Source organism: Pseudorca crassidens, chromosome 7 (assembly GCF_039906515.1).
Source record: "Pseudorca crassidens isolate mPseCra1 chromosome 7, mPseCra1.hap1, whole genome shotgun sequence".
NCBI lineage: Eukaryota > Metazoa > Chordata > Mammalia > Artiodactyla > Delphinidae > Pseudorca > Pseudorca crassidens.
Window position 1 is genome coordinate 14,097,404 of NC_090302.1, and position 26,260 is coordinate 14,123,663.

Genomic DNA, 26,260 nt, shown 5'->3' on the forward strand with positions numbered 1-26,260 from the left:
GGGAGAGAGAGAATAAACAAGGAAATAAAATATATATTATGTTAAATAGTAAGAGATATTACAATTTTAGATAGTGTAGCTAGCCAAGGCCTTTTTGAGAATATGACATTTGAATAAATAACAAAAAGAAGTTAGGGAGCATGCCATGTGGATCCCCTAGGGAAAGGGTATTGCTAATAGAGGGAACAGCAAGTACAGGGTTCCTGATGCAGGAATATGCCTAGCATATTTGAGCAAAAGCAGGGTGATTGTGGCTGAAGTGATGTGAGTTGGGAGAAGGGGTTAGGGGAGTACTAGGTAAAGCAAAATATATACACAGATACTCCAAATACTGTTCTTTCAATATATCTATATTTTCAAAAAATTTTATGTGAAAAATGGGGGGGAGGGAAATAAAGCTATAGTAATTAAGACAGTGTGGTATTGGTTCAGGAATAGACAAACAGATATATAGAACAAAAAAGAAAGCTCAGAAACAATCCATGATTGTGAAGACATTTGACATATGGCATAGGAAGTATTAAAGTATAAAAGCATGGACTTTTCTATGAATTGTACTAGAGCTTTGATTATCTGTAAGGAAGAAAATGAGATTGGACCTCTAACTTTCTTCATATGCAGAAATAAAGATCAGGTGGATTAAAGACCTACATGTGAAAGGCAAAACATAAAGCGTCTTAATGACCTTGAGGTGGGGAAGGATTTCCTAAGCAATAATGTTAATGTTATGACAGTACTTACATAGTCTTTACTATGTGTCAGGCACTGTACTATATGCTTGACACATTAACTAAGTTAATCGTCACAGCAAACCTATAAGAGAGGTACTATTATTTTCTCCATTTTATAAGTGAGAAAACTGAGGCACAAAGAGTTTAAATGATTTACTTAAGGTCATATGGCTAGTAGGTGATAAAACCAGGATTTGAATCCAGGTGGTTAAGCTCCAGAGTTCATATCTTAACACTTCATTAAACTACGAAACTTATGAAAATAGTGGAAAGACAAGGCACAAACTGAGAGAAGATAATTGTAGCACATTATACTGTTAAAGGTTTGCTTTTCCAGGAATACATAAAGAATGTGTACAAATCAATGTCAGAAATACTTGGGCAGACTCTTCATAGAAGAGGAAGCTTAAATGGCTAATAAACGTGAAAACATGTTCCAGAAAACATGTTCCATCTCATTAATAATCAGGAGAATGCAATTTAAAACCAGAACGTGATACCACTTCAAGCTGCCAAATTGCCCAAAATTTAAAAAGTTGATGACATCAAGCATTGGTGAGGATACAGAGCAATGAGACCACTATTCCACTAGTAATGGGAGTGTAAATTGTCGCTACCACTTTGGAAAACAGTTAGGCATTGCCTAGTAAAGTTGATCATGCACAAACTATTACCTTGCTGTTCCATTCCTTGGTAAATACCCTAGAGAAAAGCATGCTCATGTGTACCAGAAGGGACATACAAGAAGGTTCACAGAAGCCTTTGGTATCCATAATAACAAATGAAAACAGCCCAAATGTCTAGAAGAATGAATAAATACATAGGGTTATATTCATATGATGAAATATACAGCAGAGAAAAATGAATGACTACAGCTATACAAATTTACAGTGATGAATTTCAAAAACGTAATATTCTACTGAGCAAGAAAATAGTGAATCAAACTATACATAATTATTTTTATTAATGAAGTTTAAGAGCAGGCAAAACTATATATTATTTAGTAATACATAGTAAGTGGCCCTCTTAAAAAGCTAAAGAATGATTAAAACTTAGTTGCTTCTGGGGCAAGAGAAAGGGTGCAGTTGAGGAGGGCCACTTAAGGGGCTTCAAATGTCTCACTAGTGGGTATCAAAGTTTTGAGTTTATTGTTCTTTAAATAACTCAAAGATGATTGTATTGTCTTTAAATTTGTCTACTTCTGTTTTTTTTAAAAATAAATTTATTTATTTTATTTATTTATTTTCAGCTGCTTTGGGTCTTTGTTGCTGTGCGTGGGCTTTCTCTAGTTGCAACGAGCGGGGGCTACTCTTCGTTGCGGTGCGCGGGCTTCTCACTGCGGTGGCTTCTCTTGTTGAGGAGCACAGGCTCTAGGCCTGTGGGCTTCAGTAGTTGTGGCTCGCGGGCTGTAGAGTGCAGGCTCAGTACTTGTGGCGCACGGGCTTAGTTGCTTTGCAGCATGTAGGGTCTTCCTGGACCGGGGCTTGAACCCGTGTCCCCTGCATTGGCAGGCAGATTCTTAACCACTGCACCACCAGGGAAGCCCTAAATTTGTCTACTTTTGAAAGAATATTTCATAATTTAAAAATGAAGACTGAAAAACTTTTGCAAAATTATATCAATAAAGTTGGTAGGGGGGAAAAGAAAGCTTTGCAAGGAAACTGGCTGTTATAGGGGCATTTGCAAATAGTGCTAGATACAGGTAGGAAACGAGCTCCTAAGTCTTGTCATTGTATTGAGACAGATCGGAAGCAATGTCTTATTTCTTTGGCAATTGTTTTAAAGTCTCATTCAACTGAGGAGATATTTAAATGACTGACGACTGAGCCAGGAGAAGATCAACATAAAAGCTTCTTCTAGGAGTATTGCAAGTCTATAGAGATGAGCACATTAAATCCTTCTGAATTGCTTTCATTATGTACATAGAGGTAATCTGTAATATACAAGAGAGAGAAAAAAAACATCGTATTAGCAGGCAGAAGACCTAGGCTCTGATTCTGATTATTCTCTGGCTGTGTGACCTCAAAAATTGAGTCGTTCACATTGCTGATTTTCTAACAATTGGGGATGTTGACAATATTAGTATTTTACCATATATGGAGCTACTAATATTCGGAAGACACTTAAATATGTAAATTTAGCCAATGATTACAGTCTTTTGAAACAGGGCTTATTATTCTTATTTTTCAGATGTGGAAACTTAACTTGCCCAATAATCAAACAGCAAGAAAGTGACAAAACTGAAACTAATGAATGTCATATTGTAAGGACAAAATTAAGTAATGCATAGATAAATATTGCTCTATGCACTTTATTTATAACCCCATAGTAGGAATTCAATAAATGTTAATATTGCCCCCTGACCACTCCACCCCGTACAGGGTTCAGAACACAAAGGCTTAGTTAGGACTTACTTGGTCCTCAGTACTGTTGATATCAACATTTTGAGTTAAATAGGTTTTTGTTCGCTCATCTGGAAACTAAGCCACCACTTATGCTGTCATTTCTGTGAGAAAATGAGTTCTAAATTCTAAGCGCTACAAGTTAATTTTTAGAACTCAGCGTGAAAACAAATTAAGTATTAATAATTGTTGTTTTACTAAGCAAACCTTTTACAGTGGTTACAAAAGAATACAAATGTTAACATGTGAGAAGCATCATCTTTTCAAGAAGATGATACTGGGACTTCATGCTTTTTCTGTTTTTAAAATGACTTCTGAAATGCAGAAATCACTATCAAATAATGGAGTAATTGTGTGGGTTTGTGAATTCTTATGGCTATATTTCTTCCATTAAAAAAAAGTGAAGGAAATAAAAAATAACTTTCCTAGTTTAAGTTTGCCCTCCCAAGTTGTGGCTCTGGAAATATGATACTTTTATTTTTTTTACCATTAAGTTTTACTTCTGGCTTTTCAAATAAAATTTTAAATTTGATTTTGGTAAGACCAGCTATCAGAAAATATTTTTACACTTAGGCAGTGCCCTTTTTGAGTATTAAGAATTTCTGTTCAAATATGAATTTCCTCTAAACATAAAAACAAGGAATGTTTAGCATAATAGCCCAATGTTTTCAACAATAAAGCTATCTTCTTTTTTCCTCCAGAAAAGGAGCTTTGCTCATTGCATAATGGTCTTTTCCATGATGGTAGAAAGACAGAGGAACACTAAATGCAAATAGTCTTTTGCCAAAATGTCTGATTATTGAGTTTCTTTCACAAAAAGGAGAAACTATTTTTTTCATTACCTTTACAAACCGTGAGCCAAACATGATATTAAGGATTGTTAATAACTTTTCATGTTGTTTATTTTCCCATGTAAAAGCTTTTTCTGGTTAGAAAAAGCTAGCTGCCTTTTAATATTATTTTTAATATATTGGGAGAGCTTGCAATCAGCAATTTTCTAATTTCAGACTCTGTTTTAACTAGTAGTTTAAGTCTCTTCCTAAACTAAATTGCTTTTAGTTATTAAAAGAGGCAGAAGAAGAAAATTGATACATTTAATTATCTCTCTTTTTCTGTTTCTTGTTCTTTCCATGTCAGAGTGACAACATGTAAGCTGTCTCAGGAAGAAGGAAGGAGGAAAAGCAAGGCTTCTGAATAAATTAATTTCCCCTAATTAGAACTATACCTTTGTAGTTACTCTGTGACTGTTTGAATTAAAATTGATAACATTATATATAAAGGTATGCCATGCACATAATTTATACCTTGTAAATCTTAGGAAGAAAATAGACAATGTTTTTGATAATGTCAAACATGTCAAGACATTTGGCAATTTAGAAAAAAGTTAAATCAATTAGCTAGTTGGTACAAAAGCATATCAGTTCTTGCTGGCTTTGGTCCCACCTAATGTAGGATTTTGCTGATTCTTTCCCTTCTCAATTTTTAAATTTTCTTTCCAAAAACTGTTTCTACCATGTGTTCATAATGTGCTGTCTTTTCCTAGCCACATTTTTGCTCCAAACTAGTAATTACCCCATAAATTCTTGCCATTTTTCTAGGTTTGTTAACAGAATTTTAAAAGTAAATAATCTTGTCTGTTTTCGCCTAGTAGAGATTCTAACTCATTCTCTTTACAATTCACAGAAAAAATTAAAGATCTAGGACCATTGTCATCATCTTCATAGTTCTTTCATTTTTGAGTACTGATTATGTGCCAGACACTGTGCTAAGTACCCTGCATATGTGATCTTTAATCCTCACAAGAACTTTACAAAGTTTGGTATAATTATCTTCATTTTACAAATGAGAATACTGAGTCCAAGATAGAATAAGAACTTAGTCCCAGCTAGTTACTAGCAGAGCTGGAATTTGAACCAAGCTCTCTCTGTCTCCTCAGGCTATGAATTTTCCATAGACCCTGATACCTCCCTTCCTGTGTTCCACCCTTCCTACCCTAGTAAAATAATGGAAATTCTGAAGATTCTCCACCCACTCATCTTAAAACAGAACCTTTAAAATGATATTTTGGTTAGTACTTGTATGACATAAATATGTACAATATCTTGAGATGACACACCATTGAATTTCCTTTTGAAAAACTGATAACTTCATGTCAGAAAATACATTCTTTGTTTACATTTTAAGAGAGAATTTTTCAAGTGTTTAAACCTTGTAATAGTTGTTCACACCTGTGAGTGTGATAAATTCTATAACTAAGCACTGACACCATAAGAAAATCTGATAATTCTGTCTGGGGTAATTTAAGAATGTATAATATATGTTTAGTATACTTAGTGTAGCTTAGTTCCACAATGTTTGTGCTTCCTTTATAAATAATTCCATATTCTTCTTTCTGATATAATTATCCATATTTCATTAGTTCTTTACTAGCAACTAACTCATGTCTATAAAAAGTGATGCCAGATGAGGAAATTCCATCTTAAATTCTTTGTTAGTTGATCTCAGTAGTATCGATTTCTGACTTTTCAAAATCCAGCTCTGTGCCCTTATTCTCCAGATATGAAGATGTGAGTCTTTGGTTCTTTCATTTTAAACCTATGGATAAGCATAAGTGGTCTGTTAACAGGCCTTTTTTTTCTTTTCTTTTTTTAAAAAATTTCATTGCATTTATATCATTGACCTTTGCTTCAAAAAGCATTCAGCGGTCTTTAACAGAAGGAGACCATGAAAAGCGGTGTTGTAAAGGCTTTATTCTATAAAAGAAGTCACACAGGGAAAGCTTTATATTTGCTGAGTGATTTAATTCTTATACATGCAGAAATTGGCCATGGGCCATGAGTAACATGATGGAAAAGCACTACTTAGTTGCAGGCTCACAACCAAACTTCCCCACTCCATTCTATATATATTTTTTAAATAGAGAAAAAACACCTCCTTTCTTGTTGTTTTAAAATCTACCCAGGAAAAGTGATGCATGGTATCTAGACTAGTCAACCACCTCATCAAGATTCATAAAGCCACTTTTTTTTTTAAATGAAGAACTAAGGAGCATATTTTCCAGGGAGAAAGATGCCTGCTTATATCAGTCTTCTGAGTGTCTAGAGCAGAACTATGAAGAGAAAGGTCACTTACAGGAATAGCAACTACTTTGGGAACACTGGCTATATTATGGTTATGAGATATTATTAGGTGATTAGGTATTCCAAGGTAATACCTTTTTCTTATAGATGGTGGATTGGGCAGACACTGCCATTAAAAGTAACTGTTTATTCTTTTGTATACCAAATAACCTAATGTCTATAGAGAAATGGGGAGCAAGCATATTTTGATTAACATTTTTAAAGCCTTGGAAATTGGCTAAGGCCAGTCTCCAAAAGGTACATTATATCCTTTATAATTTTCTGACAGTATAGTGAGACTTAAGTTGACTGATTCCTTCTTGTTGAGCCATAAGATAATCCTGAACTTCATATTTGACGAATACAGATTTACTTTGCTAGGTCTTTAAATACCTTGGGGTATTCTGGTGTAAGACTGCGTATATGTATGCAGGTGGGCTTTTCGGGTTTTTTTTTTTCGGTTGTTTTCTTTTTTGCAAAGTTACTTGAGAGACTTGGAAATGTACATTTCTGTTGGATTTTTAAAGAGAATAATCATCTTCTATAGTATGATCGATACAAGCTTTAATTAAGTTTTAACTAAACATCAAAATATCTGGGCTTGTGTCTCTGAGAACCTTGGACTTTGTTAGGCTGCAGTCTCTTCAAGCAGAAAGAACTCTCAGCTTTTGTTAAGGAAGACCTGAAATTTACTGGCAGTGAGAAAGAGAGTGGGATTTATTCTGGGCAAGGCAGAAACAGCTCACTGGGGTCAGAACCTAAATAAATGGTGAATTTTGGTGCTTGGAATCTACAGAATGAAGCTTGATACGTAAGTGGGTATCAGATTATTTGGCAGTCAGATTTTCTGTACAAATATAGAGTTAAGCTGAGGAAAGAGTTGGTAGCAGAGTGGGAAAGTCTGGCTTTGTATAAATAAACCTGCCTTTACTAGGTGTGGACAGTAACTTTAACCCTCTGAATTCCCTCAGTAGTAAAATGAGGGTTATGACCGCCACCTTGTAGAGTTATTTTGAGGATTAGAGAGAATATATATTTATTGACATAGACTCTCAATAAATGATGACATTGTTCCATTTTACACTTTCTGTAAAATTATTTGTAAGTCAAGAAATTACGTAACCAAGTATATTAGGCAGCTTTAAGATAGAAATACAGAGTTTGATAGGTGACTTCTTAGGATATAAGGCTCTAAGATATGTTAAGTATTTATTATTTACAAAAGCCTGGCTTTCTTTCCTTTCTGGAATGGTTTTGAGTTATGCCTTAAAAATATACCAGGTACAACTGTTTTTCTACTCCTTTTTGGCATACCCTGGGATATTGCAAAGAACCATAGTAAGTGGGAGAGAGAAGTAAACTTCAACTCTAGCTGCTCAAAATAGTTTTTTAGGATAGAAGGCAAAAGCCTCATTATTTAGCCCAGGGCATGCTGATAAACAGAGAGGCACATCTCAAATTAAAAAAATAATTCTTAGGTTTGTATGCTACAAATAGAATACACACAGCTGAAAATTGCTTTACTTCCATTCTGCAAAGTTCCAATAACTCAAATTTAGAACTTCTATTTTTATTACAGAAATAGGAATATGGGAAGCAGTAGGGGATTACTTTAACTGACATGTGTAAGAGCTGTGTAAGTATTAATAATTTTAGCTTAGTCTTCTGAACTAAAATGAACAACCCCATAGGGGCTCATAATTAGGAGCTCGGTCTCTAAAATAATTATATTGAAATGCAGTTCTACCTTATATTGTCTCCCATCCAATATGACTGGTGCCAAAATTTTACTGAGATGAAGTCTAAAAACCTGATGTCCAGAATGAGCATATAAAGAAAGGTTGAAAAAGGGAAAGTACTTTAGCTGTTTTGAGAACTCTAGTAATTAGTATAGTCTTTCATCTTTCTTTTTCCCTTCCAGTGCTTAACTCTAAAACTCAGTTTGTGTATTGAGCATTTATTTATCAAGCATATATTAAGTGCCTGTAGCAAACCAGGAACTATACTAGAATCTGAGCATACCAAGATGGCTAAGATATGGTCCCTGAACTCAGCAAACTTACCGAGTAAGATGTATGACATGAAAATAGTTAGAGTACACTATTCCTAGGCTCATGCTAAGTCTTGAAGATAACCTTTTAAAAAACTGCATGATATGGCCTTTGCCTCAGGTCTTTACCAATCTAACTAGAGAAACAAGAGTACATATATGAAAGAATATAGAAAAGTCCATAATTAGGAATAAAATGTATGGTATAGAGTATGTGATGTCAGGAGGCCAAAAGATCTCTGTTGACCAGTCAGGGAAGAGTTTCATGGGAAAAGATGAGCATGAAAGCAGGAAAAAGTTTGAGAGGTGAAGAAGAGGAAAGATATTCTAAGAGGGGTGACTATAGAGTAAATAACAAGAGAAAATTTGAAAGAAAATTTGACCGAAATTGGTGATATATTGGATTTGAGGGAGTGATTGGAAGAGCATGGGGTAGAGAGAGGAGAGGTGAAAATTACAACAAAGATATAAGTTTCACTGATTAGAGAGAGATGATGTCACTGATGTAATTGACATCTAAGAAAACAGGTTAATAGGAAGAGATGGGATACTAAATAAAATATTTTTCTTACTTTAGATTTTTAGTCTTCTTTTTGGGTTGACAATCTAGAATTTTTATATGGTTTTAACTCAGAAACCAACAGAGGTCCCCATTATAGTCATATTTACTTAGTTGTGAATTCCAGTTAATTATCAGAAATATTTTAATACAGCATTGACCTAAAGTAGAAAATCATGTCGAGTTTCCAGCACATTCATTAAGGTCCTGGCCTTCATATTCTTCAGCCAAAAGCTAGATTGCATGAGGGGTGGGTGGTATTTCTTCTCCAGATTGGGCAGTGTGGATTCTGAGGGAACTGTGGAATGATTCAGGAATGAGATGTAGCAGTAGTGCCAGTTCTGTGCCCCAGTGCTTTTAGTAAATAAAGATTTTGAAGGACCAGGGACTTGTACTCTCCATGGTTCCTTTATCATCTATTTTAAACTACCCAAGTGCAGAGGATTAAATGGTCAAAAATGATTAGTGTTAGTACTATGTTAATTGAATTAATATAGTCATGAAGCTGCTCAACTTCCAATTCAAAATAAAAATCACTCAGTACATCTAGTGATTAGAATCTAGTTGAAACTATTTCTACATCAAGATCATCTATGATGGGATGTTAGGCAACAAAACTTTCAAACTTATTTACTTTTGTTCATTGTCTTTGCTTTTATTTGCAGTTCTGGGAAATGTCAGTGCAAAGTGGGTGTCACCGGCTCTTCATGTGATAGATGCCAAGATGGATATTATGACTTTAATAAGAATGGCTGCTTGCCCTGCCAATGCAATAATCGGTCTGCCAGTTGTGATGCCCTCACAGGTACACACTTTCCTTACCTTTTTATATAATTAGTCCACTGTTCTTTTCACTTTGAAGTCCTTCATCTATGAGTTGATTCTCCCAAATAGTTTGTAAGGGTCTTTCTCTTCTAAGTAGGATTTAATAGGTCATAGCAAGCCAAACTCCTGCTACAACAACTTTAAAACATATATAAATTTCAAAAATCATATTGGTTGGAGATCCATGGAAGAAAGGAAAACTATATGAACTAAAATTCCAGACAGGGTATTTCTAAGTAAGCTGATGATCACCCAGCCTTTTTCCTTTCAAGGGACATTGCTGATTCTGGGCACAGACTAAGGAGCAGGCTTGGTCCAAGTAAAAGAATTCTTCTTGAGGAAAGAGATACAAGAAGAGCTTCTGGCAGTCATTTGGGGCTCGCGTGATGAATTGGAAACTAGAGGAGCCCTAAACACAAGGCCAGTTTTCCCACAGGACATAAGCTGACTGTGCAGGAGATGGAAGGCTGTCCCAAAAGGTAGAAAGAAATTTCTCAGTCTTGTGGTGCTTAGGAGACAAAATCTCTTTAGAAAGAGAGGACCTGCTACAACATACAACCATCTCTCTCTCAAGACATTGCCAGATTCAGAGGTGTGTGGAGTGGGACTTAGGCTCACATTACTTAAGGGAAGTACTAATCTCTTGCAGTATTTCAGATCTGAGGAGACACATGCCTGTTAGGTTTTCAGTCAAAAGCCTTAGAGGGTCATGACCAAGAAGTAGTGATGAACCATAGGTGAACTGATTCATACTAATATTGCAGTCCATCCTCCACCTATCTCAATTTCTGATTGAATTGAGGTGATCCTCTCATTATATCTGTCTAACAGAGGAAAGGGGAATCATCTGTGGTTCTTTGTACATTGTGTCTGGCAATCAAAACACTAGACAATGCTCAGGTAGGAAAATGTGACCAATAATAAAGAGAAAAACAATGGAAGCAGACCCACAGATGACCCAAGTGTTAGAGGTAGCATAAAATGACTTTAAAATAACTAAAATTAATATTTTAAGAAAATAGAGGAAAAAACAGACAAAATAGATGAAAAGAGGCAAAATTTCAAGAGATTTGGAATCTATAAAAAATAATCAAAAGAATACTCTAGAACTGAAAAGTATGTATGAAATTAATACCTCATTGCATGGACTTAACAGAAGTATACAGTATATACTGTGAAGACAAGGTTATATACCATTGTATACAGTGAAGACAAGGTTAGTAGATTTAAATACAGCTCAATTTGAAATATCCAAACTGCAGCATGGAGAAAAAAAATGCAATGGAAAGAACAGAGCAGGAAAGACATGTGGGAAATAGCCAAAAGGTCTCACATAAATGTACTTGAAGGCTCAGAATGAAAGGGGAGAGATATTGGGACAGAAGCAAATATCTAAAGAGATAATGTCCAAGAGTTTTCCAAATTAATGAAAGACATCAACCCACAGATTCAAACAGCTCAGCAAACCGTAGGCAGTATAAAAACAAAGAAAACCACATCTAGGCTTACTTAGTTAAACGATTTAAAACTAAAGACAATTAGCTTTTCTGCTCTTCAGTTTTCCTAAATGTAAGGATTAGAGATACTTCCTTGGAAATCTTTTTTTCCCCAACAAAAAAAATCAGAACATACTAGTCTGACAAGTACAAGTGTTTTTATGAGACCAAGGTAATAGAATATTTGAAAAGAAAGTACCCTGGAAAAAATGTGTTGAAATCTTATTCTTCATTCTAATCCTGTAGTCTGTGGTGAAACAAATTGATTTAGAAGAAATTGTGTTTTTTTTTTTCAATTATGTGATCTGGTCCCTGCCTACTTGCCAGTTCTATTTTGTGCTATTCTTTTTCTTTACTGTTTGTGATCCAGTCATACTGGCTTCTACTCCTAAAACGTGTTATGTTCCCCTGTCCCAAGATTCTCATACATGATCTTTCCTCTGCCTAGAATGGTCTTTCTAATATACCTGTACCCCCACCCCGGCCCCTTTGCCTTATTAAACCATATCCTTCCTTCAGGCCTTCAGTTAAAAGTGACTTCATTAGAAAGCAGTTCATGCTTCAGGCTAAATGATAATTCCCAATTATACACTCTCATATACACTTGTATTTTTTTCATAGCACATATCACAGTTTGTAATTATATATTTATTTGTGATTATGAGTCATATATGGTTTATTCACTACATTGTAAGTTTCATACCAGCTTTGTTCACCATTTTATACAATATTTAGTAAAGATATTTGCACATAGTAAGTATTTGCTAAATTTTTGTTGAATAAATGAACAAATGAATGGAGAAACTTACAGAGCAAAGATGAGTTTCAATCCTGGATAACAACAGAAATGCTTCATCATGCTGAGTTGATTTAAATTGCTCCCTAGGTCATTTATGGTACCAGGAAGCAGTCTACATTGCTGGTTCTCATTTCTAATTTTCCTTGCAGCAGCGAGGTAGCTTTCTTTAGTGTCACATAAATCCCAACCTGTTTTTGCTCAGGAGATAATTTAAGGCAAAAGAAATCCTTTTCATGGTTATGATTTCTAAAGCAGCTAGTAATAAGAAATAAATGGTTTCTCTGGAAATATAATAAAAGTGGAATCTAATGTGAAAGAGTGCAAATAATATAAAACTGCCAGCTTAATATAAAATCAGTCTTTCCTTTTGTCTCAAACTTTGAAAAGATTTTTTTTCAACAGTGTTGTGATACGGTTGCCCTCTGGTGGCCACTTACTGTGTTTTTGCAGTTCTTATTTCCCCCACCCGCCTAGTCTTTATCTATACCTTGTGTTTTAGATTGAAGTAGATTTTTAAAGTAACCTTTTCATGATACAGTATATTGAGAAAAATATTTTGGAAAGAAATGTGTCTTAAAAATATTTCCCTGATCCAGTAATTCTGTTTCCAGGAATCAATTCTTAGGAAATAATTTGAAATTCATAAAAAGCTTTATGTTCAAAGATGCTCACCACAGTGGCAGTTATAATTCTAAAAAATAAGACAACTCTATTTCTAACAGCGGGGAATGAAGCAAATTATGTTATCTAGGCAATACATGATAAGAGCACAGAAAGTGAAATCTTGACTTACATTGTACAAATTACTTAGCCTTGTTTTTTCACTTAGAAATTTGGGATTATAACAGTAACTGCCTAATGGGATGCTGTGAAGATTCAGTGCTATATGTTTATACAGTGCCTGGCTAATTACAAGCAGTCAGTAAATGGCAACTATTATTATGTTGCCATGAAAATGTTTTAAAGAATGAAATATAACGACATGAGAGAGTGAAAGAAGCAGGGTATACAATGACATGTGCCATATGTTTAGACTATTTAAAAAGCAAAACCCAAACTTCTCTATATAAGGAGAGAGGCAAGGAAAAGTATTCAAAATCTTAATAACAGATTTCTTTGGGTGATTTTTATCTTGTTTCTATTCTCCTGTATTTTTCTAGATTTTCTTTATTGAACACATACTTCCCTTAAAATGGAGGTGGGAGGGACTGTCATTTTTAAGCTAAAACTTTATGTTCACATGGTGTACTTCTTTGTAAGAATTTAAGGCGACTTCGTGTATTCATAGTGTCTCATGGTGAGTACCTTGACTTGTCAGTAGCTTGACTGAGTTGACCACTCCTTCATCCTTCATTCCTCAGTGACTTTCTTCACTTTAAGATATCACACATGGGACTTCCCTGATGGCGCAGTGGTTGAGAGTCTGCCTGCCGATGCAGGGGACACGGGTTCGTGCCCCGGTCCGAGAAGATCCCACATGCTGCGGAGCGGCTGGGCCCGTGAGCCATGGCCGCTGAGCCTGCGTGTCCGGAGCCTGTGCTCCGCAACGGGAGAGGCCACAACAGTGAGAGGCCCACGTACTGCATAAAAAAAAAAAAAAAAAAAAAAAAGAATTAGCTTTAAGATATTACACTTTCCTGTTTTTTTTTTTCCCCTCCTCAGTCAGCTCTGCTAGATCTTCTTTTCACCTATAAGCACTGGAGTGCCTCAGAGGTTTGTTTGTCTTGACACATTTGTCTTCTGCATTTATACTCTCCCTAAATGATCTCATTCAGTCCCTTGGATTTAATTTAAATGCCATCTCCAAATGAGCTAATTACCAGATTTACATTTCTCCCTTGATCTCTACACTCAAAGATCTAACAGTGCACTTGACATCTTCATTTGAATGCTCTAAGTCAGGGATCCCCAACCCTCGGGCAGTGGACCGGTACCAGTCCGCCACCTGTTAGAAACCAGGCCTCACAGCAGGAGGTGAGCGGCGGACGAGCAAGTGAAGCTTCCTCTGCCGCTCCCCATCGCTCACATTACTGCCTGAACCATCCCCCCACCCCCCCCACCCCTGTCCATGGCAAAATTGTCTTCCATGAAACCAGTCCCTGGTGCCAAAAGGTTGGGGACCGCTGCTCTAAGTGGCAAGGTAGCCTTAACACATCCAAAACAACTCTTTATTTTACTATATAAGCTAAGCCCACTTTACTCCTAGTGTTCTTCATTTTGGTGACTGGCACCATAGGAGCCACATTTGCTTCTTTTCCTTACTGCAGATGCAGTCCGTCAGCAAGTTCTGTCAGCCTGACATTCAACATGACCTTCATTGCTATCATCCTTGTCTAAGCAACTGTCATCTCTCTGAATTACTTTGACACGCTGTCATCTGACCATTCTGCCTTCTCTCTTGTCCTCTCATCCTCTGACCCCCACCCCACCACAGTCCAGTCTCACATAACAACCAGCGTGATCTTTTAAAAATGTAAAACCAGATCATGTCGTTCGCATACTCAGACCCCCCAAAGTCTTCCTATCCCTCTTGGAATAAAATTCAAACTTCCTTCCATGACTACATTTTTTGGGCCTCTGCCTTTCTCTCTGACCTTATCTTCTGTTACCCTCTCCCTTGTTTGCTTAGGCTGGCCTTTCTGTTTAACAGGTTGAAGTTTGTCTTCTGTTGCATAGAGAAGATTAGGCATTTCTTTTTATAACAAAGTACCTTGCTGCATTTCTGACAGGTTTATATGTGAACTAGAGGTAACGAAATAAATAAGGAAAAGGCTTTTTACAGGTGGCGATTTATGGTTTCAAAGCTTTGTCACTGAATTTGGTTGGAAAAGAACCCTACATTCTTTTCTTTGACCAGTTATTTTCTTGGTTACCCCCACCAGATTTTTTTGATGCTTAGCCAAGGAGCATGAGATCATCTTCAGGAAACACTTATTCTTTTTTTTGGATTAGCTCCTTTGGCCATCTTTCAGCAAAGAAAATGTGAATTTTAAGGCAGTATTGTTATATTTGGGAGGTTCCAGGCAGAGCATAATGAACAAATTTACACTTCAGCTAATTTTTATATGTCATTTATCATAAAAGAAAGATTCTCAAATTTCAGATTTTAAAGGGAATTTAGATCTCATCTAGTTAAGCTTTCCTAGTTTGTAGAGGAGGAATTTGAAGCATTATATCCTATGGAATATCTACATATACCCTCTGAAATGTTTACATTACATTAAATCATTGGGCAAGGAATTATTATCCCATTTTACATATTAAAAAAGTGAAACTCAGAGAAGCTATTTGCTGAAGGTCACATAGCTGTAAGAGGTTCAGCTCAGAATGGAACTCATATCTGACATGAAATACATACCATTTTTCTTATGTTATGTTGCCTCCCAAAGAGGAGTTGTAAGCTGTTAGAAAAGCAAATTCATATTATTCGTTCCTGCTCTATATGGACTTTAAAAGTTATGATCTTTATTTTTATTGTAAAAATCAGTCTTCAGTTTTGTACATGAAATGTTTTAAAATTGCTTGAGCTTTTGAAATATTTTACAATATGCATTTGGTACATTTTACAATGTATTAATTTTGTAATCAGAAAAAAATTAAGATAGTAAAAATAAAAGTGATAAGTGCATATTAGAGACAATTTAAAAATTAGAGGGGAAAAAAACACTTAAAGGACTGTTGCGCCTCACAACTATTGTTAGCATTCTGGTGTATTTATATCTTATCTGTCTTTAATTTATTAATTTTCTTTTTCTATAGCTGTGTTCCATGTGCATGCTATTTTTAAAGCAATGTAGAGTGATAAGTTTTTAAAAACTGATGAGTTTTATTGTTATACTTATTTCCTCCTTTACTTTTCAGATAACATATTTACCATGTAGGCTTATTTTTTCTTACTGATTTCTCATTGCGGCTTGTGACCTAAAACAAATTGAAATAAGAAATTCTTCTGGAAAAAATATTAAATATTCTAATATAAATGGTTTAGGAGAGTGAAGCTGTATTGTGATAAGCACAACGACAAACATTTGAAGGTCTTACCTAGAATATTAGAAAGCCCCAAAATAATAAGCATGTAGGTCCAGTAACATTGTAGGAGCAAAGTATTAAAAGCATATATATATACTGTTTTTTAATAAGACCTTTTCTTGACACATTGCAAATGGCATGTTATTGGAATGCATCCTTATTCTGTTTCAGAACTATTAATTTTTGAGATTTTTTGTATTAAAGTTTAGGACGTTATCAGAAATTTTTCTTGAAAATTATTTCCGTTGGACATTTTTAATAGGGGGAGAGCAGGTAGACAGATTTTATACATAAAGCAGGTTTTGACTTTTCCAACCTGCAGAACACTTTGACATTTATTTTATTTTTAGAGCCAAAATCTACAGTTTCCTAGTATGTATTTTTCAGCTATTTTTATTGTCACAATGATACACAGCTAAAGAGGGATCAGGATATAAGAAGATCTGCGAAGAAACCAGTACCTTAAGTGTTTATCAACGTATGAGATATACTACTTTGTTACATATATGAAATACATCATTAACACTATCAGGCCTTAACAAATTATATGATTAAAAGTGATATTTACATGCAAATTTGATATAATTCAGAGTTAAGTGTTCATATAATAAACTTAAAAAAATGTCTTTCTGAATAAGTTCATGAAGTTTCAAGGAACTTTGCTGTAATCACATAAGAATTGAGATTTGAGATGTATGTTAATAATTTTCATTCTTTTGGTTTTTCAAATCTTGTTCCAGTTGTCAGACCATTTTATTCCACAGCCTCATTCTTGCTCCCCTTTTTTGTAAATATTTCACTAGTAAGGAAAAGAAATCAAATAAAATTACTTATGATACTTTTGCACTGAACTATATTTAGCTTATCATGTAAAAATTTCATTGTCTTCCTAGATCTCTTTGTAGAGTTTACTCATTTATTTCTGTAATAGGAGTTCTGAGTGTCCCTTTGAATCTTTGTAGAATGTAAATTACTCTACACATTTTTGTTTCCTGTTTGCAGGTGTTATGCTGCTTCAGTACCTGTAGAATGTCCTTACTAGTAGGGAACCAAAGGAGTATTATTAAGAAACACATAACTTTGCTTGCCTCCTTCCTTTTCATTTTCTTTATTAATTGTTTTCATTTTTATTTTGAATTTTTAAATATAAAACCATATGGAGAGGGACTTCCCTGATGGTCCAGTGGTTAAGACTTCGCCTTCCAATGCAGGGGGTGGTGTGTTGTTTGGATCCCTGGTTGGGGAGCTAAGATCTCATATGGCTTAGGGCCAAAAAACCAAAAACATAAAAAACAGAAGCAATATTTTAACAAATTCAATAAAGACTTTAAAAATGGTCCACATCAAAAAAAAAATCTTAAGAAAATATGGAGAATAATATAACAAAGAATTAATAAATATTAACACTTTGGTATTTTGCTTAATATTTATACATATTTGTAGTTATATATTTGAAATAGAAAATTTGAAATAGAGCTGGAATTCTTCCTCTTTGTTTTATTCTGTGCTCTCGTTTTTCTCCCTCCCTCTACAAACAGCATATAACTTGCCTATACCTCTTAGTCTGGATTTAATTTTTACTGCATATGTATGTATCCATCTGCCTAGAGTATTATGTATCCATTTGCTTAGTATTGTTTAGTGTGGTTTTTAAAATTTTTATTTCAGTCAATCAATTTTTACAAAATAAGTAAGCACTCTCCTTCTTTATGTATCATTCTACAATTTGCTTTTTTCAACCAATGTTGTTTTTAGGATTTATGTGTGTTCATACATATGGTGTAGTTCACTAACTTAACTACAGTATCCCAACTATTAAAATAATACAATTTATCTATTCTTCTTTTAATAGGTCTTTAGGTTGTTTTTATTTTTTCTTTGCAAATTGTTGGCCTGCTTTTGGTATGTAGTCAGTCAATCAACAAGGGTTTATTGCGACTCTAGTCATGTACCTAGACTTTCCCCACAGAGTTTACAATCTAGTAGGGGACACAGAACTGATATGCCTGTTTAGTATAGAAATAAGATGGGGTAGAAACTGAGCTCTGTGCAATCTCTGTTGGATAACTTTTTCTGGTTAACTCTTAAGGTTTTTTGGTTGCAGGTATGATTTATTTAAAGTTACTGTGCTTTCAGAGTAAATCTTTAACTTCTTGAAATGATTTGCTTCTTTTAGGTGCTTGTTTAAATTGCCAGGATAATAGCAGAGGGGATCATTGTGAAGAATGCAAAGAAGGATTTTATCAGAGTCCTGATGCCACTAAAGAATGCCTTCGCTGCCCTTGTTCAGCAGTGACATCTACAGGCAGTTGTATCATAAGTAAGGCCTTTCCCTAAATCTTCATTTTTAGAGGAAATATCAGTGAATCAATTATCAATAGGTAGAAAGTGTGTTGATAAAGTTCTAGATGCTGTAGGTGAAAGGGAGTTATAAAAACAGTATAGGTTTTCCTTTCTAGGAATTTGCATCAAATCCAAATACATATGTGAAATGAGACATGAGGGAGGGATGAGGAAGTTTTTGTTAAAACTGTATTTTGTTCCATCTGACATGACTAAAGAGGAAGGAATAAAAAAATTTTGAGTGCCTATCCATCTCAATTACTCAGATTCTTTATGTAAGCACACTTCTTTCCTTCTCTACCTAAATAGATTTTCTGGGTGGCCCTATCATTCTCACAACAAACTGGACAATTAATAAATAAGGTGTAAATTATTAGTTTGAATTCCATGTGTTTCTTAAGTTTGAGAGGAGATAGTAGGCAGGGTGTGTAAACTGTTTTGGTGGGGGGACTAGTAGTAGTTTTGCATTTTCAATTGTAGCTTGAAATTTTACTAAATTATTTTGATGTTCTCTGTCAGAACTCGGTGAATTGGAACCTGAATGTGTCCGGTGTAAAGATGGTTACATGGGCCAGAACTGCAATGAATGTGACAATGGCTATTACAATTCTGACAGCATCTGTATGGAATGCCAGTGTCATGGCCACGTGGACCCAGTTAAAACTCCAAAGATTTGTAAGCCTGAGAGTGGTGAGTGCATCGACTGCCTCCATAACACCACTGGGTTTTGGTGTGAGAACTGCCTAGAAGGTTATGTTCAAGACCTCGAGGGAAATTGCATCAAGAAAGGTAAAACTTCACCTAAGGTTGTAAATTTAATATTTAAACCTAGCAGTGAAAATTTCAGGACAGCTACTTTTAGCTTTGTAAAAGCTTCCAATCCTACCAGAGAAGTTTTCTGGAAATAGATTTTGATAGATATTTGCCTAAAGAGATTTCCTTCTATTCCTGTTGCTCTCCTGAGACTCCAGAGTCAACTCTAGAAATCTGAGGACCAAGACAAAGTCATTGCAGTGTTCTCACATTTCCTCTTCATCTGTTTTTTAAAAAATATTTTAAAAGTCCTGTCATTTCTTTTATCCTTTGCTTCCTGTATTCTCATCACTTCCAGTGATCATCAAAGGTCTTTTTAAGTAGAAACCTATATCTGGTTAGAAGTTCCAGCTGAGAAACAAGGGTTTATTCTAACTTCTGTCCTAACTTTGGGCTTAAGTTTTCCCAGGTGTGATGGAGGAAACAGTAAAAATATTCCTCAATTTTTAAAAGAGAAAGTTATTTATATGGCAAAATGTTTCTTTCAGGGAAGTTCAGTAAGGGTTTAGATGAAAATTAATGATTAGAAATTTAGGATGAATTAGGGATATTCAGGCTTTATTAGGTCATAGAGATTAGGCCATGCTCTTCTATAAACCATTCTTTGATATTCTGACAGATGCTGAATACTGGGTTGATTAGGCAGTTGGTCTGTGGCAAGGGTTATCCTTCTGCCATTTTCTTGATATCCTTATTCTGCTGTTATCAAGGCTAAAAAGCTCAGATTGAACCCTATCATTAGCCTGGAGGTCCTGTCACTCAGTTCTCTTTCCCACTAGAGGCATACCTTGTCCATACTTAGCTGACAGGACTGGGATGATTTTTCTTATTAGTTATTAGGAAATGTAAAACATGCCTCTTTTTAGGATAGATTGATGTGTCTGACTTTAGTGAATTGTAATGATAATAGTAATCATTTTGTTGAGTGCCTACTATGTGCCAAGCACTGTAAACATTAAATGTGATGATGTCATATAGTACATTATCTAATTTAATCCTTCCCAAGAACTCTGCAAAGTAGATATAATTATTCCCATTTTATTGATGAGGAACCTCAGTTTTAAAAAGATTAACTGACTTATTTATTGCCACATGGTTCTACTTGATTCCAAAGCTTTTGGTATTTCTACTGAGCTATGCTGCATTAAAAGTACAAAGTATAGTACCTTAGTTATAAAATAGCTATAACATACATAAAGGAAGAATCACTACGCTTGCAATGGCTGTTTTCTGTCTTGGCTGATACCAACTTTGGATATTTAAAATGTGTTTTTCAGAAGTAACTAGAAATACAATTTTTCCTATTTTGTTTTTGCCTCCATTGAAGAGAATTTTACCTTTATGAAATGCCATCAGACATGTTGAACTTAGTTCAAATGATTATTATCTAAATCACTTTTAACCAAGTGATTTAGAAGTCTCTAGTGACATATTTACTACCTTTTTAGGAATTTGTATGAATCTATTCAAGAGTACAGAAGGTTGGAAAACTCCAACATTAGAATTTTCCCAAAGATTTTAGCATAGATATTACACACTTTGGATAACAGCCATGGATGTAATAATCTAGCTTTCTAGACCCTGATTCTTTTCATGATATTTCTTAAAAAGTTATTTTTAACTTGCATTACCGTAAAGCAGTGTATCATGTCAGCATCCCATATCAACTTCCACTCCCATGTGTATTTCTTTTATGGTTTCTTAAAACAAGATATTTTGTCTTTTACATTTCATTCTCTGTTTTTATTTTCAGAAGTTATTGTTCCAACACCTGAAGGTTCTACCATTTTGGTTTCCAATGCCTCTTTGACCACATCAGTGCCCACCCCTGTTATAAATAGTACATTTACCCCTACAGCCCTGCAGACTATCTTTTCAGTAAGCTCTGCTGAAAATAGCACATCAGCTTTAGCTGATGTGTCATGGACCCAGTTTAACATCATCATTTTGACAGTCATCATCATCGTGGTGGTGCTGCTGATGGGTTTTGTGGGGGCCGTATATATGTACCGGGAGTACCAAAACCGGAAACTCAACGCCCCCTTTTGGACCATTGAGCTGAAAGAAGACAATATCAGTTTCAGCAGCTACCATGACAGCATTCCCAATGCAGATGTGTCAGGATTGTTGGAAGATGATGGCAATGAAGTGGCTCCCAATGGGCAACTGACCCTGACGACACCAATACATAACTATAAAGCCTAAGGAGCTAGAGCTGTTCTCCTGGATTGTGAGACCACAGTGCTTACTAAAACAGCATCAGCGCCTGGGCCGAACAAAGCCTGGGTAGAGTCACTGAGATGAGAAAGCAAAGGCATATAGTGCACCTGAAATTTTCAGGTACAAATTTATAATGTACTTAGCCTATTACCCTTAGATTTCCCATGAAGATCTGAAGCAGTCACTGACAATAAGGACTTGAAGTAAAGTCTATTTTTGTACCAAACCACATGGGAGTATAGAAAGGCGGAACCGCAGAGTGCAGCCCAAATCCACTTTGACCTCCAAACAGACTTCTGGGGAAGTGTTTATCAGACCAGCGGAAACAGGATGATGGATGTGGAGGGGGAAAGGACTGCCAGAAGACTTCATCTCCATTCCTGAAACACATTTTTTTAAAGGAGGGGTCAGGGGTGATATTCATTGAGGAAAAGCTGATGTTTGGGCTGTATCACAATAAACAACCTTGATTATTTCCAGAATAGGGGCAGAAAAGTCCCAAGAAGATCTTGAGAAGGGTTTTTTTTCCTTCCAGAATTCTTGCTCAATGATAAGATTAAAGCACAGGATAAACTTCTAATGGTAGAGAGAGGGAGGCAACATCTGGGAGCAGGAAGCTGATGGTCCCTCCTTGGGGTCTCAGTATAAATGATAAATTGTCTAAAAATAAGGAATATTCCTGCCTCTAGAGAAATAAGGTGTATATAGTTAATGTAGAATATCTGGGCAGCATTGTATTTGTATCTATTTGTAAAAAAAAAATCATGTCATATTTTATCATCTAGAATTTATTTGTACAGCAGTTAATGGAGTTGTAAAAAGAAAATATGGGGTTAAAATACTGTAAAATAGATGGCAATATTGCTAGAGCTGGGACTCTGGTGAGCACCAGTCATTTTTAGTCCCTCTTTGGACACTGTTGAAATTCATAAGAGGTTGGATGTTTCTAATTTTTCTTTCCCTTTTCAATCTAAAAGTAGAGTTCTATGGTCTTGGCTTCCCATAGATTCAAGCAATAGATTTTGCAGACAGTGTTTGTTAAGCTGGGACACAGGCTGCACTCTCCAAACTACTCACCTGATTAGACATTAGCCTCTCTATATTTTACATAGATTAATGTAGAATATATTCTCATTAAAGAATTTTTTTTAATGTAAAACATAGTCTTCCAAAGGAATTAGAAATATTTTAGTTCCAAAAGAAAAGCCATCATTATTACTTGGGATCCCCTGTGAAATATCATGCCTGTGAAATATTTATATTCTCCCCCCACCCCAAAATACTTCCTACATTTGAACGTAGCCTGTCACTCACATGCCATGAGGTGTGTACCATCTCTCTGCAGTGCTACAGTTCTTGTATCTTCTTGTCTGGTTAGAGGGTAGCTCTGTAATTGAGTGGCTATAGTTGGTCCTTGCTTTTAGATGCAGTTTTTTCTTAGAGGCTATCTCTACCTTTGCTCTCATCTAATTATGATATTGACAGATTGTAGATTAAGCAAGCCAGGAAAGCAGCCAGAAGTCAAATATAGATATTTATTAGGAAGGAGAGCAAACTGTCAAGTGGTTAGGAAAAAAAAACAAAGATTAGACCTCGGAAATCCAAGTTGGTAACTCTGCCTAACTTCCCCCGAGAAGAACCTGGAATGTGGTCACATCCCTCTGTAGTTGTTCTCAGGGTTTGGAGATGATGCTCTGGAGGATGCACAGGCAGGTAATCTACTTCTATTAACCTTAGGTGCTCCGAATATTTGGCCATGGTTCGTGAAAGTAGAGATTATATTACATTAAAATTAGTTACTATTTCTATAGCCCTTTGCAGTTTGCAAAGCATCTTTCTATATATGTGTCCTTTGTTCCTCACCATAGGCCCCTGAGGAATAATTGTTGTTCCCATTTTATAGGTGAGGTTAAATGTCTTGTTCAAAGCTATATAATATGTCATTATTAGGCTTGGAATCAGGACTCCTAACTCTGAAGCACATGTTCTTTCAACCATATGCTTGTACAGAAATTGCCCAGCCATGAACACAAGAAGGCTGGGAGGAAGAGCCCATCTGTGAACGTTTCTAATTTTTCTAAGTACAAGGTACAATCCAGGGCCATACAGCCATGAAGGACTTTGTGGAAAGAACACAGGAGGATTACTCTCTGAAGCCAGTATTGGTGATAAGAAAATTAAAATACCAGTTTGTGCTTCATTAAAGTGAACTAATCCTTCCAAGCAGGGAAAGGAAACCTGATTTCCCCAGCAGCTGCCACATACGCGTGTATAGACTGTGCAGTGCATAGTTCCAAGGAATTGTGTAAAGTGACATACCTGCCTTTCCCCCAGATGACTACCTCCTCAAGCCAGGGATTGAGGATGGTGAGAAATAAGCGTTTGTTAAACAGAAGTTAACCGAATAGAGAAAGAAAGAGTTTGTTGGCGTCTAAGAGCCAAAGCCAAATAGTCTGGATTCTGGCCATGTAGAGATTCCATGAAACACACTTTAAAAGATATTGCAAAAACTGAACCACAAAGAATGTTTACCTTTGAATATTTATGAACAGTTCCTAGGTCATGTTCTCAATTTGTCCTGATGGAAAAAATTAAGGTCTTAAAATCTGTTTTAAATAATATTCTTTAGTGTCCCATGCTTCTGCTGGTGGAAATAATTTTGCTCTAAAATGAAATCAATCATGAAGTGATCTACCACCAAAATCAGACTAGGAAACCAGTATGGAATGCATTGTACAATAGTCATTTCTCTAAAGGCATGATCCCCATGAACTACGGCATTTACCACCAGGATCCCATACATCCTTTAGAAAGACTAATATTGGAAGAATTTTTGTCTAAGGATTAGGAATGCGTTTATTTTCAAATGAGATAAGACTAGTATGAATCTTATTGATGAATGACAGATATTGCTATTAAGTGATACTTTTATCTTCATTAATTCATTTTAGTAAGCCCTTCCACATTTCTGACAGATGCCCTCGGTAGTGTTGCTAAGTATGTCTGTCCTCCCTTACTTTCCCCTCCCTCCCTCCCTCCCTCCATCCTCTACCTCCCAGAGGTCTCTTCTAATGGAATTTCTCCAGTTATAGAGAAAAATGATAATAAAAACTAAACCTCATTTATACTAAGGTCCTGTGGATCTAGTGTGTTACTCTTAGGGATACCTGGATTTTAAGAGAGGAGAACAGAGCGGACGTGGAATGGGAGGAGAGAGATGTGGGGGCAGAGGATTTGTGGAAGCATCAAATTATATGTCTACTCTCTAGCCCCAATATTCCCAGAAAATTGACCATTAAAGCAATACTCACTGACCCACTAGTTCATTTTGGTCAGCTGAGTGCCTTGAAGACACTTAGTCCTTCTTGTGCTATTCTGGAGCCAGAGAGCTGAAGAAACAGTACTGCTTCCTGACAGTCTCAGTTTGGACTGGGTCATTAAATCATTCACCTTGGACCTGTATTTTCTGTAGCGCATATGGTGAACATAGCACCACTTATCATGAACATTCCCAGGTTCTTATATTTTGAGGTATGTGGGAAGGAGTTGAATTTATATATCTCACGGAAAGCTCTCTGACAGAAATGTCAGAGAAGTAAAAAGCAACCCAGTGTAATCTGTTAGAGCAAAGAAAGCATTTCTGGCCTCATCCACGAAGAACCTTTGGTCTATTATGATCATCTTCATAGGAATTTGGAAGCTAAAATGAGTTTGGTGTGTGCAGGGGAGTAACGGAAGGTTAATGCAAGCTTTCCCTTCAGCCCCGAGCCAGTGATTATGCCAAGGGGAGAAGCAGGAAGAACACACTGATTCATCGGAAGAAGTCAAATGACATCACATGGACTAGAACAGTTCTGGATCATCACAGTGTCAGTGGTTGAATGATGCTTTTTCAAAGGCCATTGGGAACCTTTCTTACTTATCATGCATATGCAGTAACTGAACCAGCAGCCCTAGAACGTGAGCCCAGGCTTTAGGTCTGCACTAGTCCAAGAGCTAACTGATTTACAGTGACGTTTTCATGCTAGGCACAAGCACTCTGTACTACGTTAAATTTCAGCCCAAGCAATTGGGGAGTGTTTCTGAAACATTAAACTTGTATTTATGTCGCTAAAATTCTAACACAAATTTTAAAAACATGTCTCATGCGTATGCTGTACTAGGCTTCATGATGCATTTCTAAATTTGTGTATGATTTGAATATATGAAAGAATTTATACAAGAGTATTATTTAAAATTATTAAAAAATAAATGTATATAATTTGTACCTATTGTAGATTTGTTGTTTTACTTTTTTATGTGGTCAGAGTTTTTGGAAGTCTTTTAATATATGTCACAGATCACTTATTTTCAAACCACTTCATGAAAGTCTTTGAACCCTTCATTTACTGACCATGCTTTCTGTTTTAGGAAGTTCCTTTAAAGAATGTTTTCCACTTAGGAAAAGAAATGCCACACGAAGATTTCCCCCTCTCAGAACAAAACAAAACACCCTGAGAAAAAAGCATATATTAACATATATTCTTGTTTGTGCTTTTACTTGTCTCCAATGAGATCCATTGGGTTTTCCATGAAAATATTACAGAAAAAACTTGCTCCTTTTGGATTTCTTTTTCATGCATGTAAAAAATGTCCTTTCTTTAGAATATGAAGGGAACCATGTTCTATGTGTTTGTTAGATAACCTGTAATGAGAGTGCTTTTTTTTACTCTTTTGAGGTACCCTTGGAGATCCTCTATTTTGACAAAGCTCAAAGGATGCCATCTAGAGATCCAAGGGGTACCCTGAAAAAGAAGAAAAAATAAGTCAGGCCTTTGTTTGTCCTGAGAGCTTTATAAACTTCAGTTGGTTTATTCAGCTTCAGCTGGTTGATA

General features: G+C 35.8%; 1 protein-coding gene across 1 annotated transcript in view; it reads left to right on the forward strand.

Moving 5' to 3' along the window:
* The window catches only part of MEGF9 (multiple EGF like domains 9), an 84,438-nt gene extending 58,776 nt beyond the window's left edge, over nt 1–25,662 (forward strand). Inside the window, exons 3-6 of the mRNA XM_067743506.1 lie at nt 9,527–9,666; nt 18,187–18,330; nt 18,873–19,142; nt 20,920–25,662. Coding sequence (XP_067599607.1) covers nt 9,527–9,666; nt 18,187–18,330; nt 18,873–19,142; nt 20,920–21,371 — 1,006 coding nt within the window. The 3' untranslated portion in view covers nt 21,372–25,662. The remainder of the gene's footprint in view (nt 1–9,526; nt 9,667–18,186; nt 18,331–18,872; nt 19,143–20,919) is intronic.
* Nucleotides 25,663–26,260: the final 598 nt, after the last annotated feature.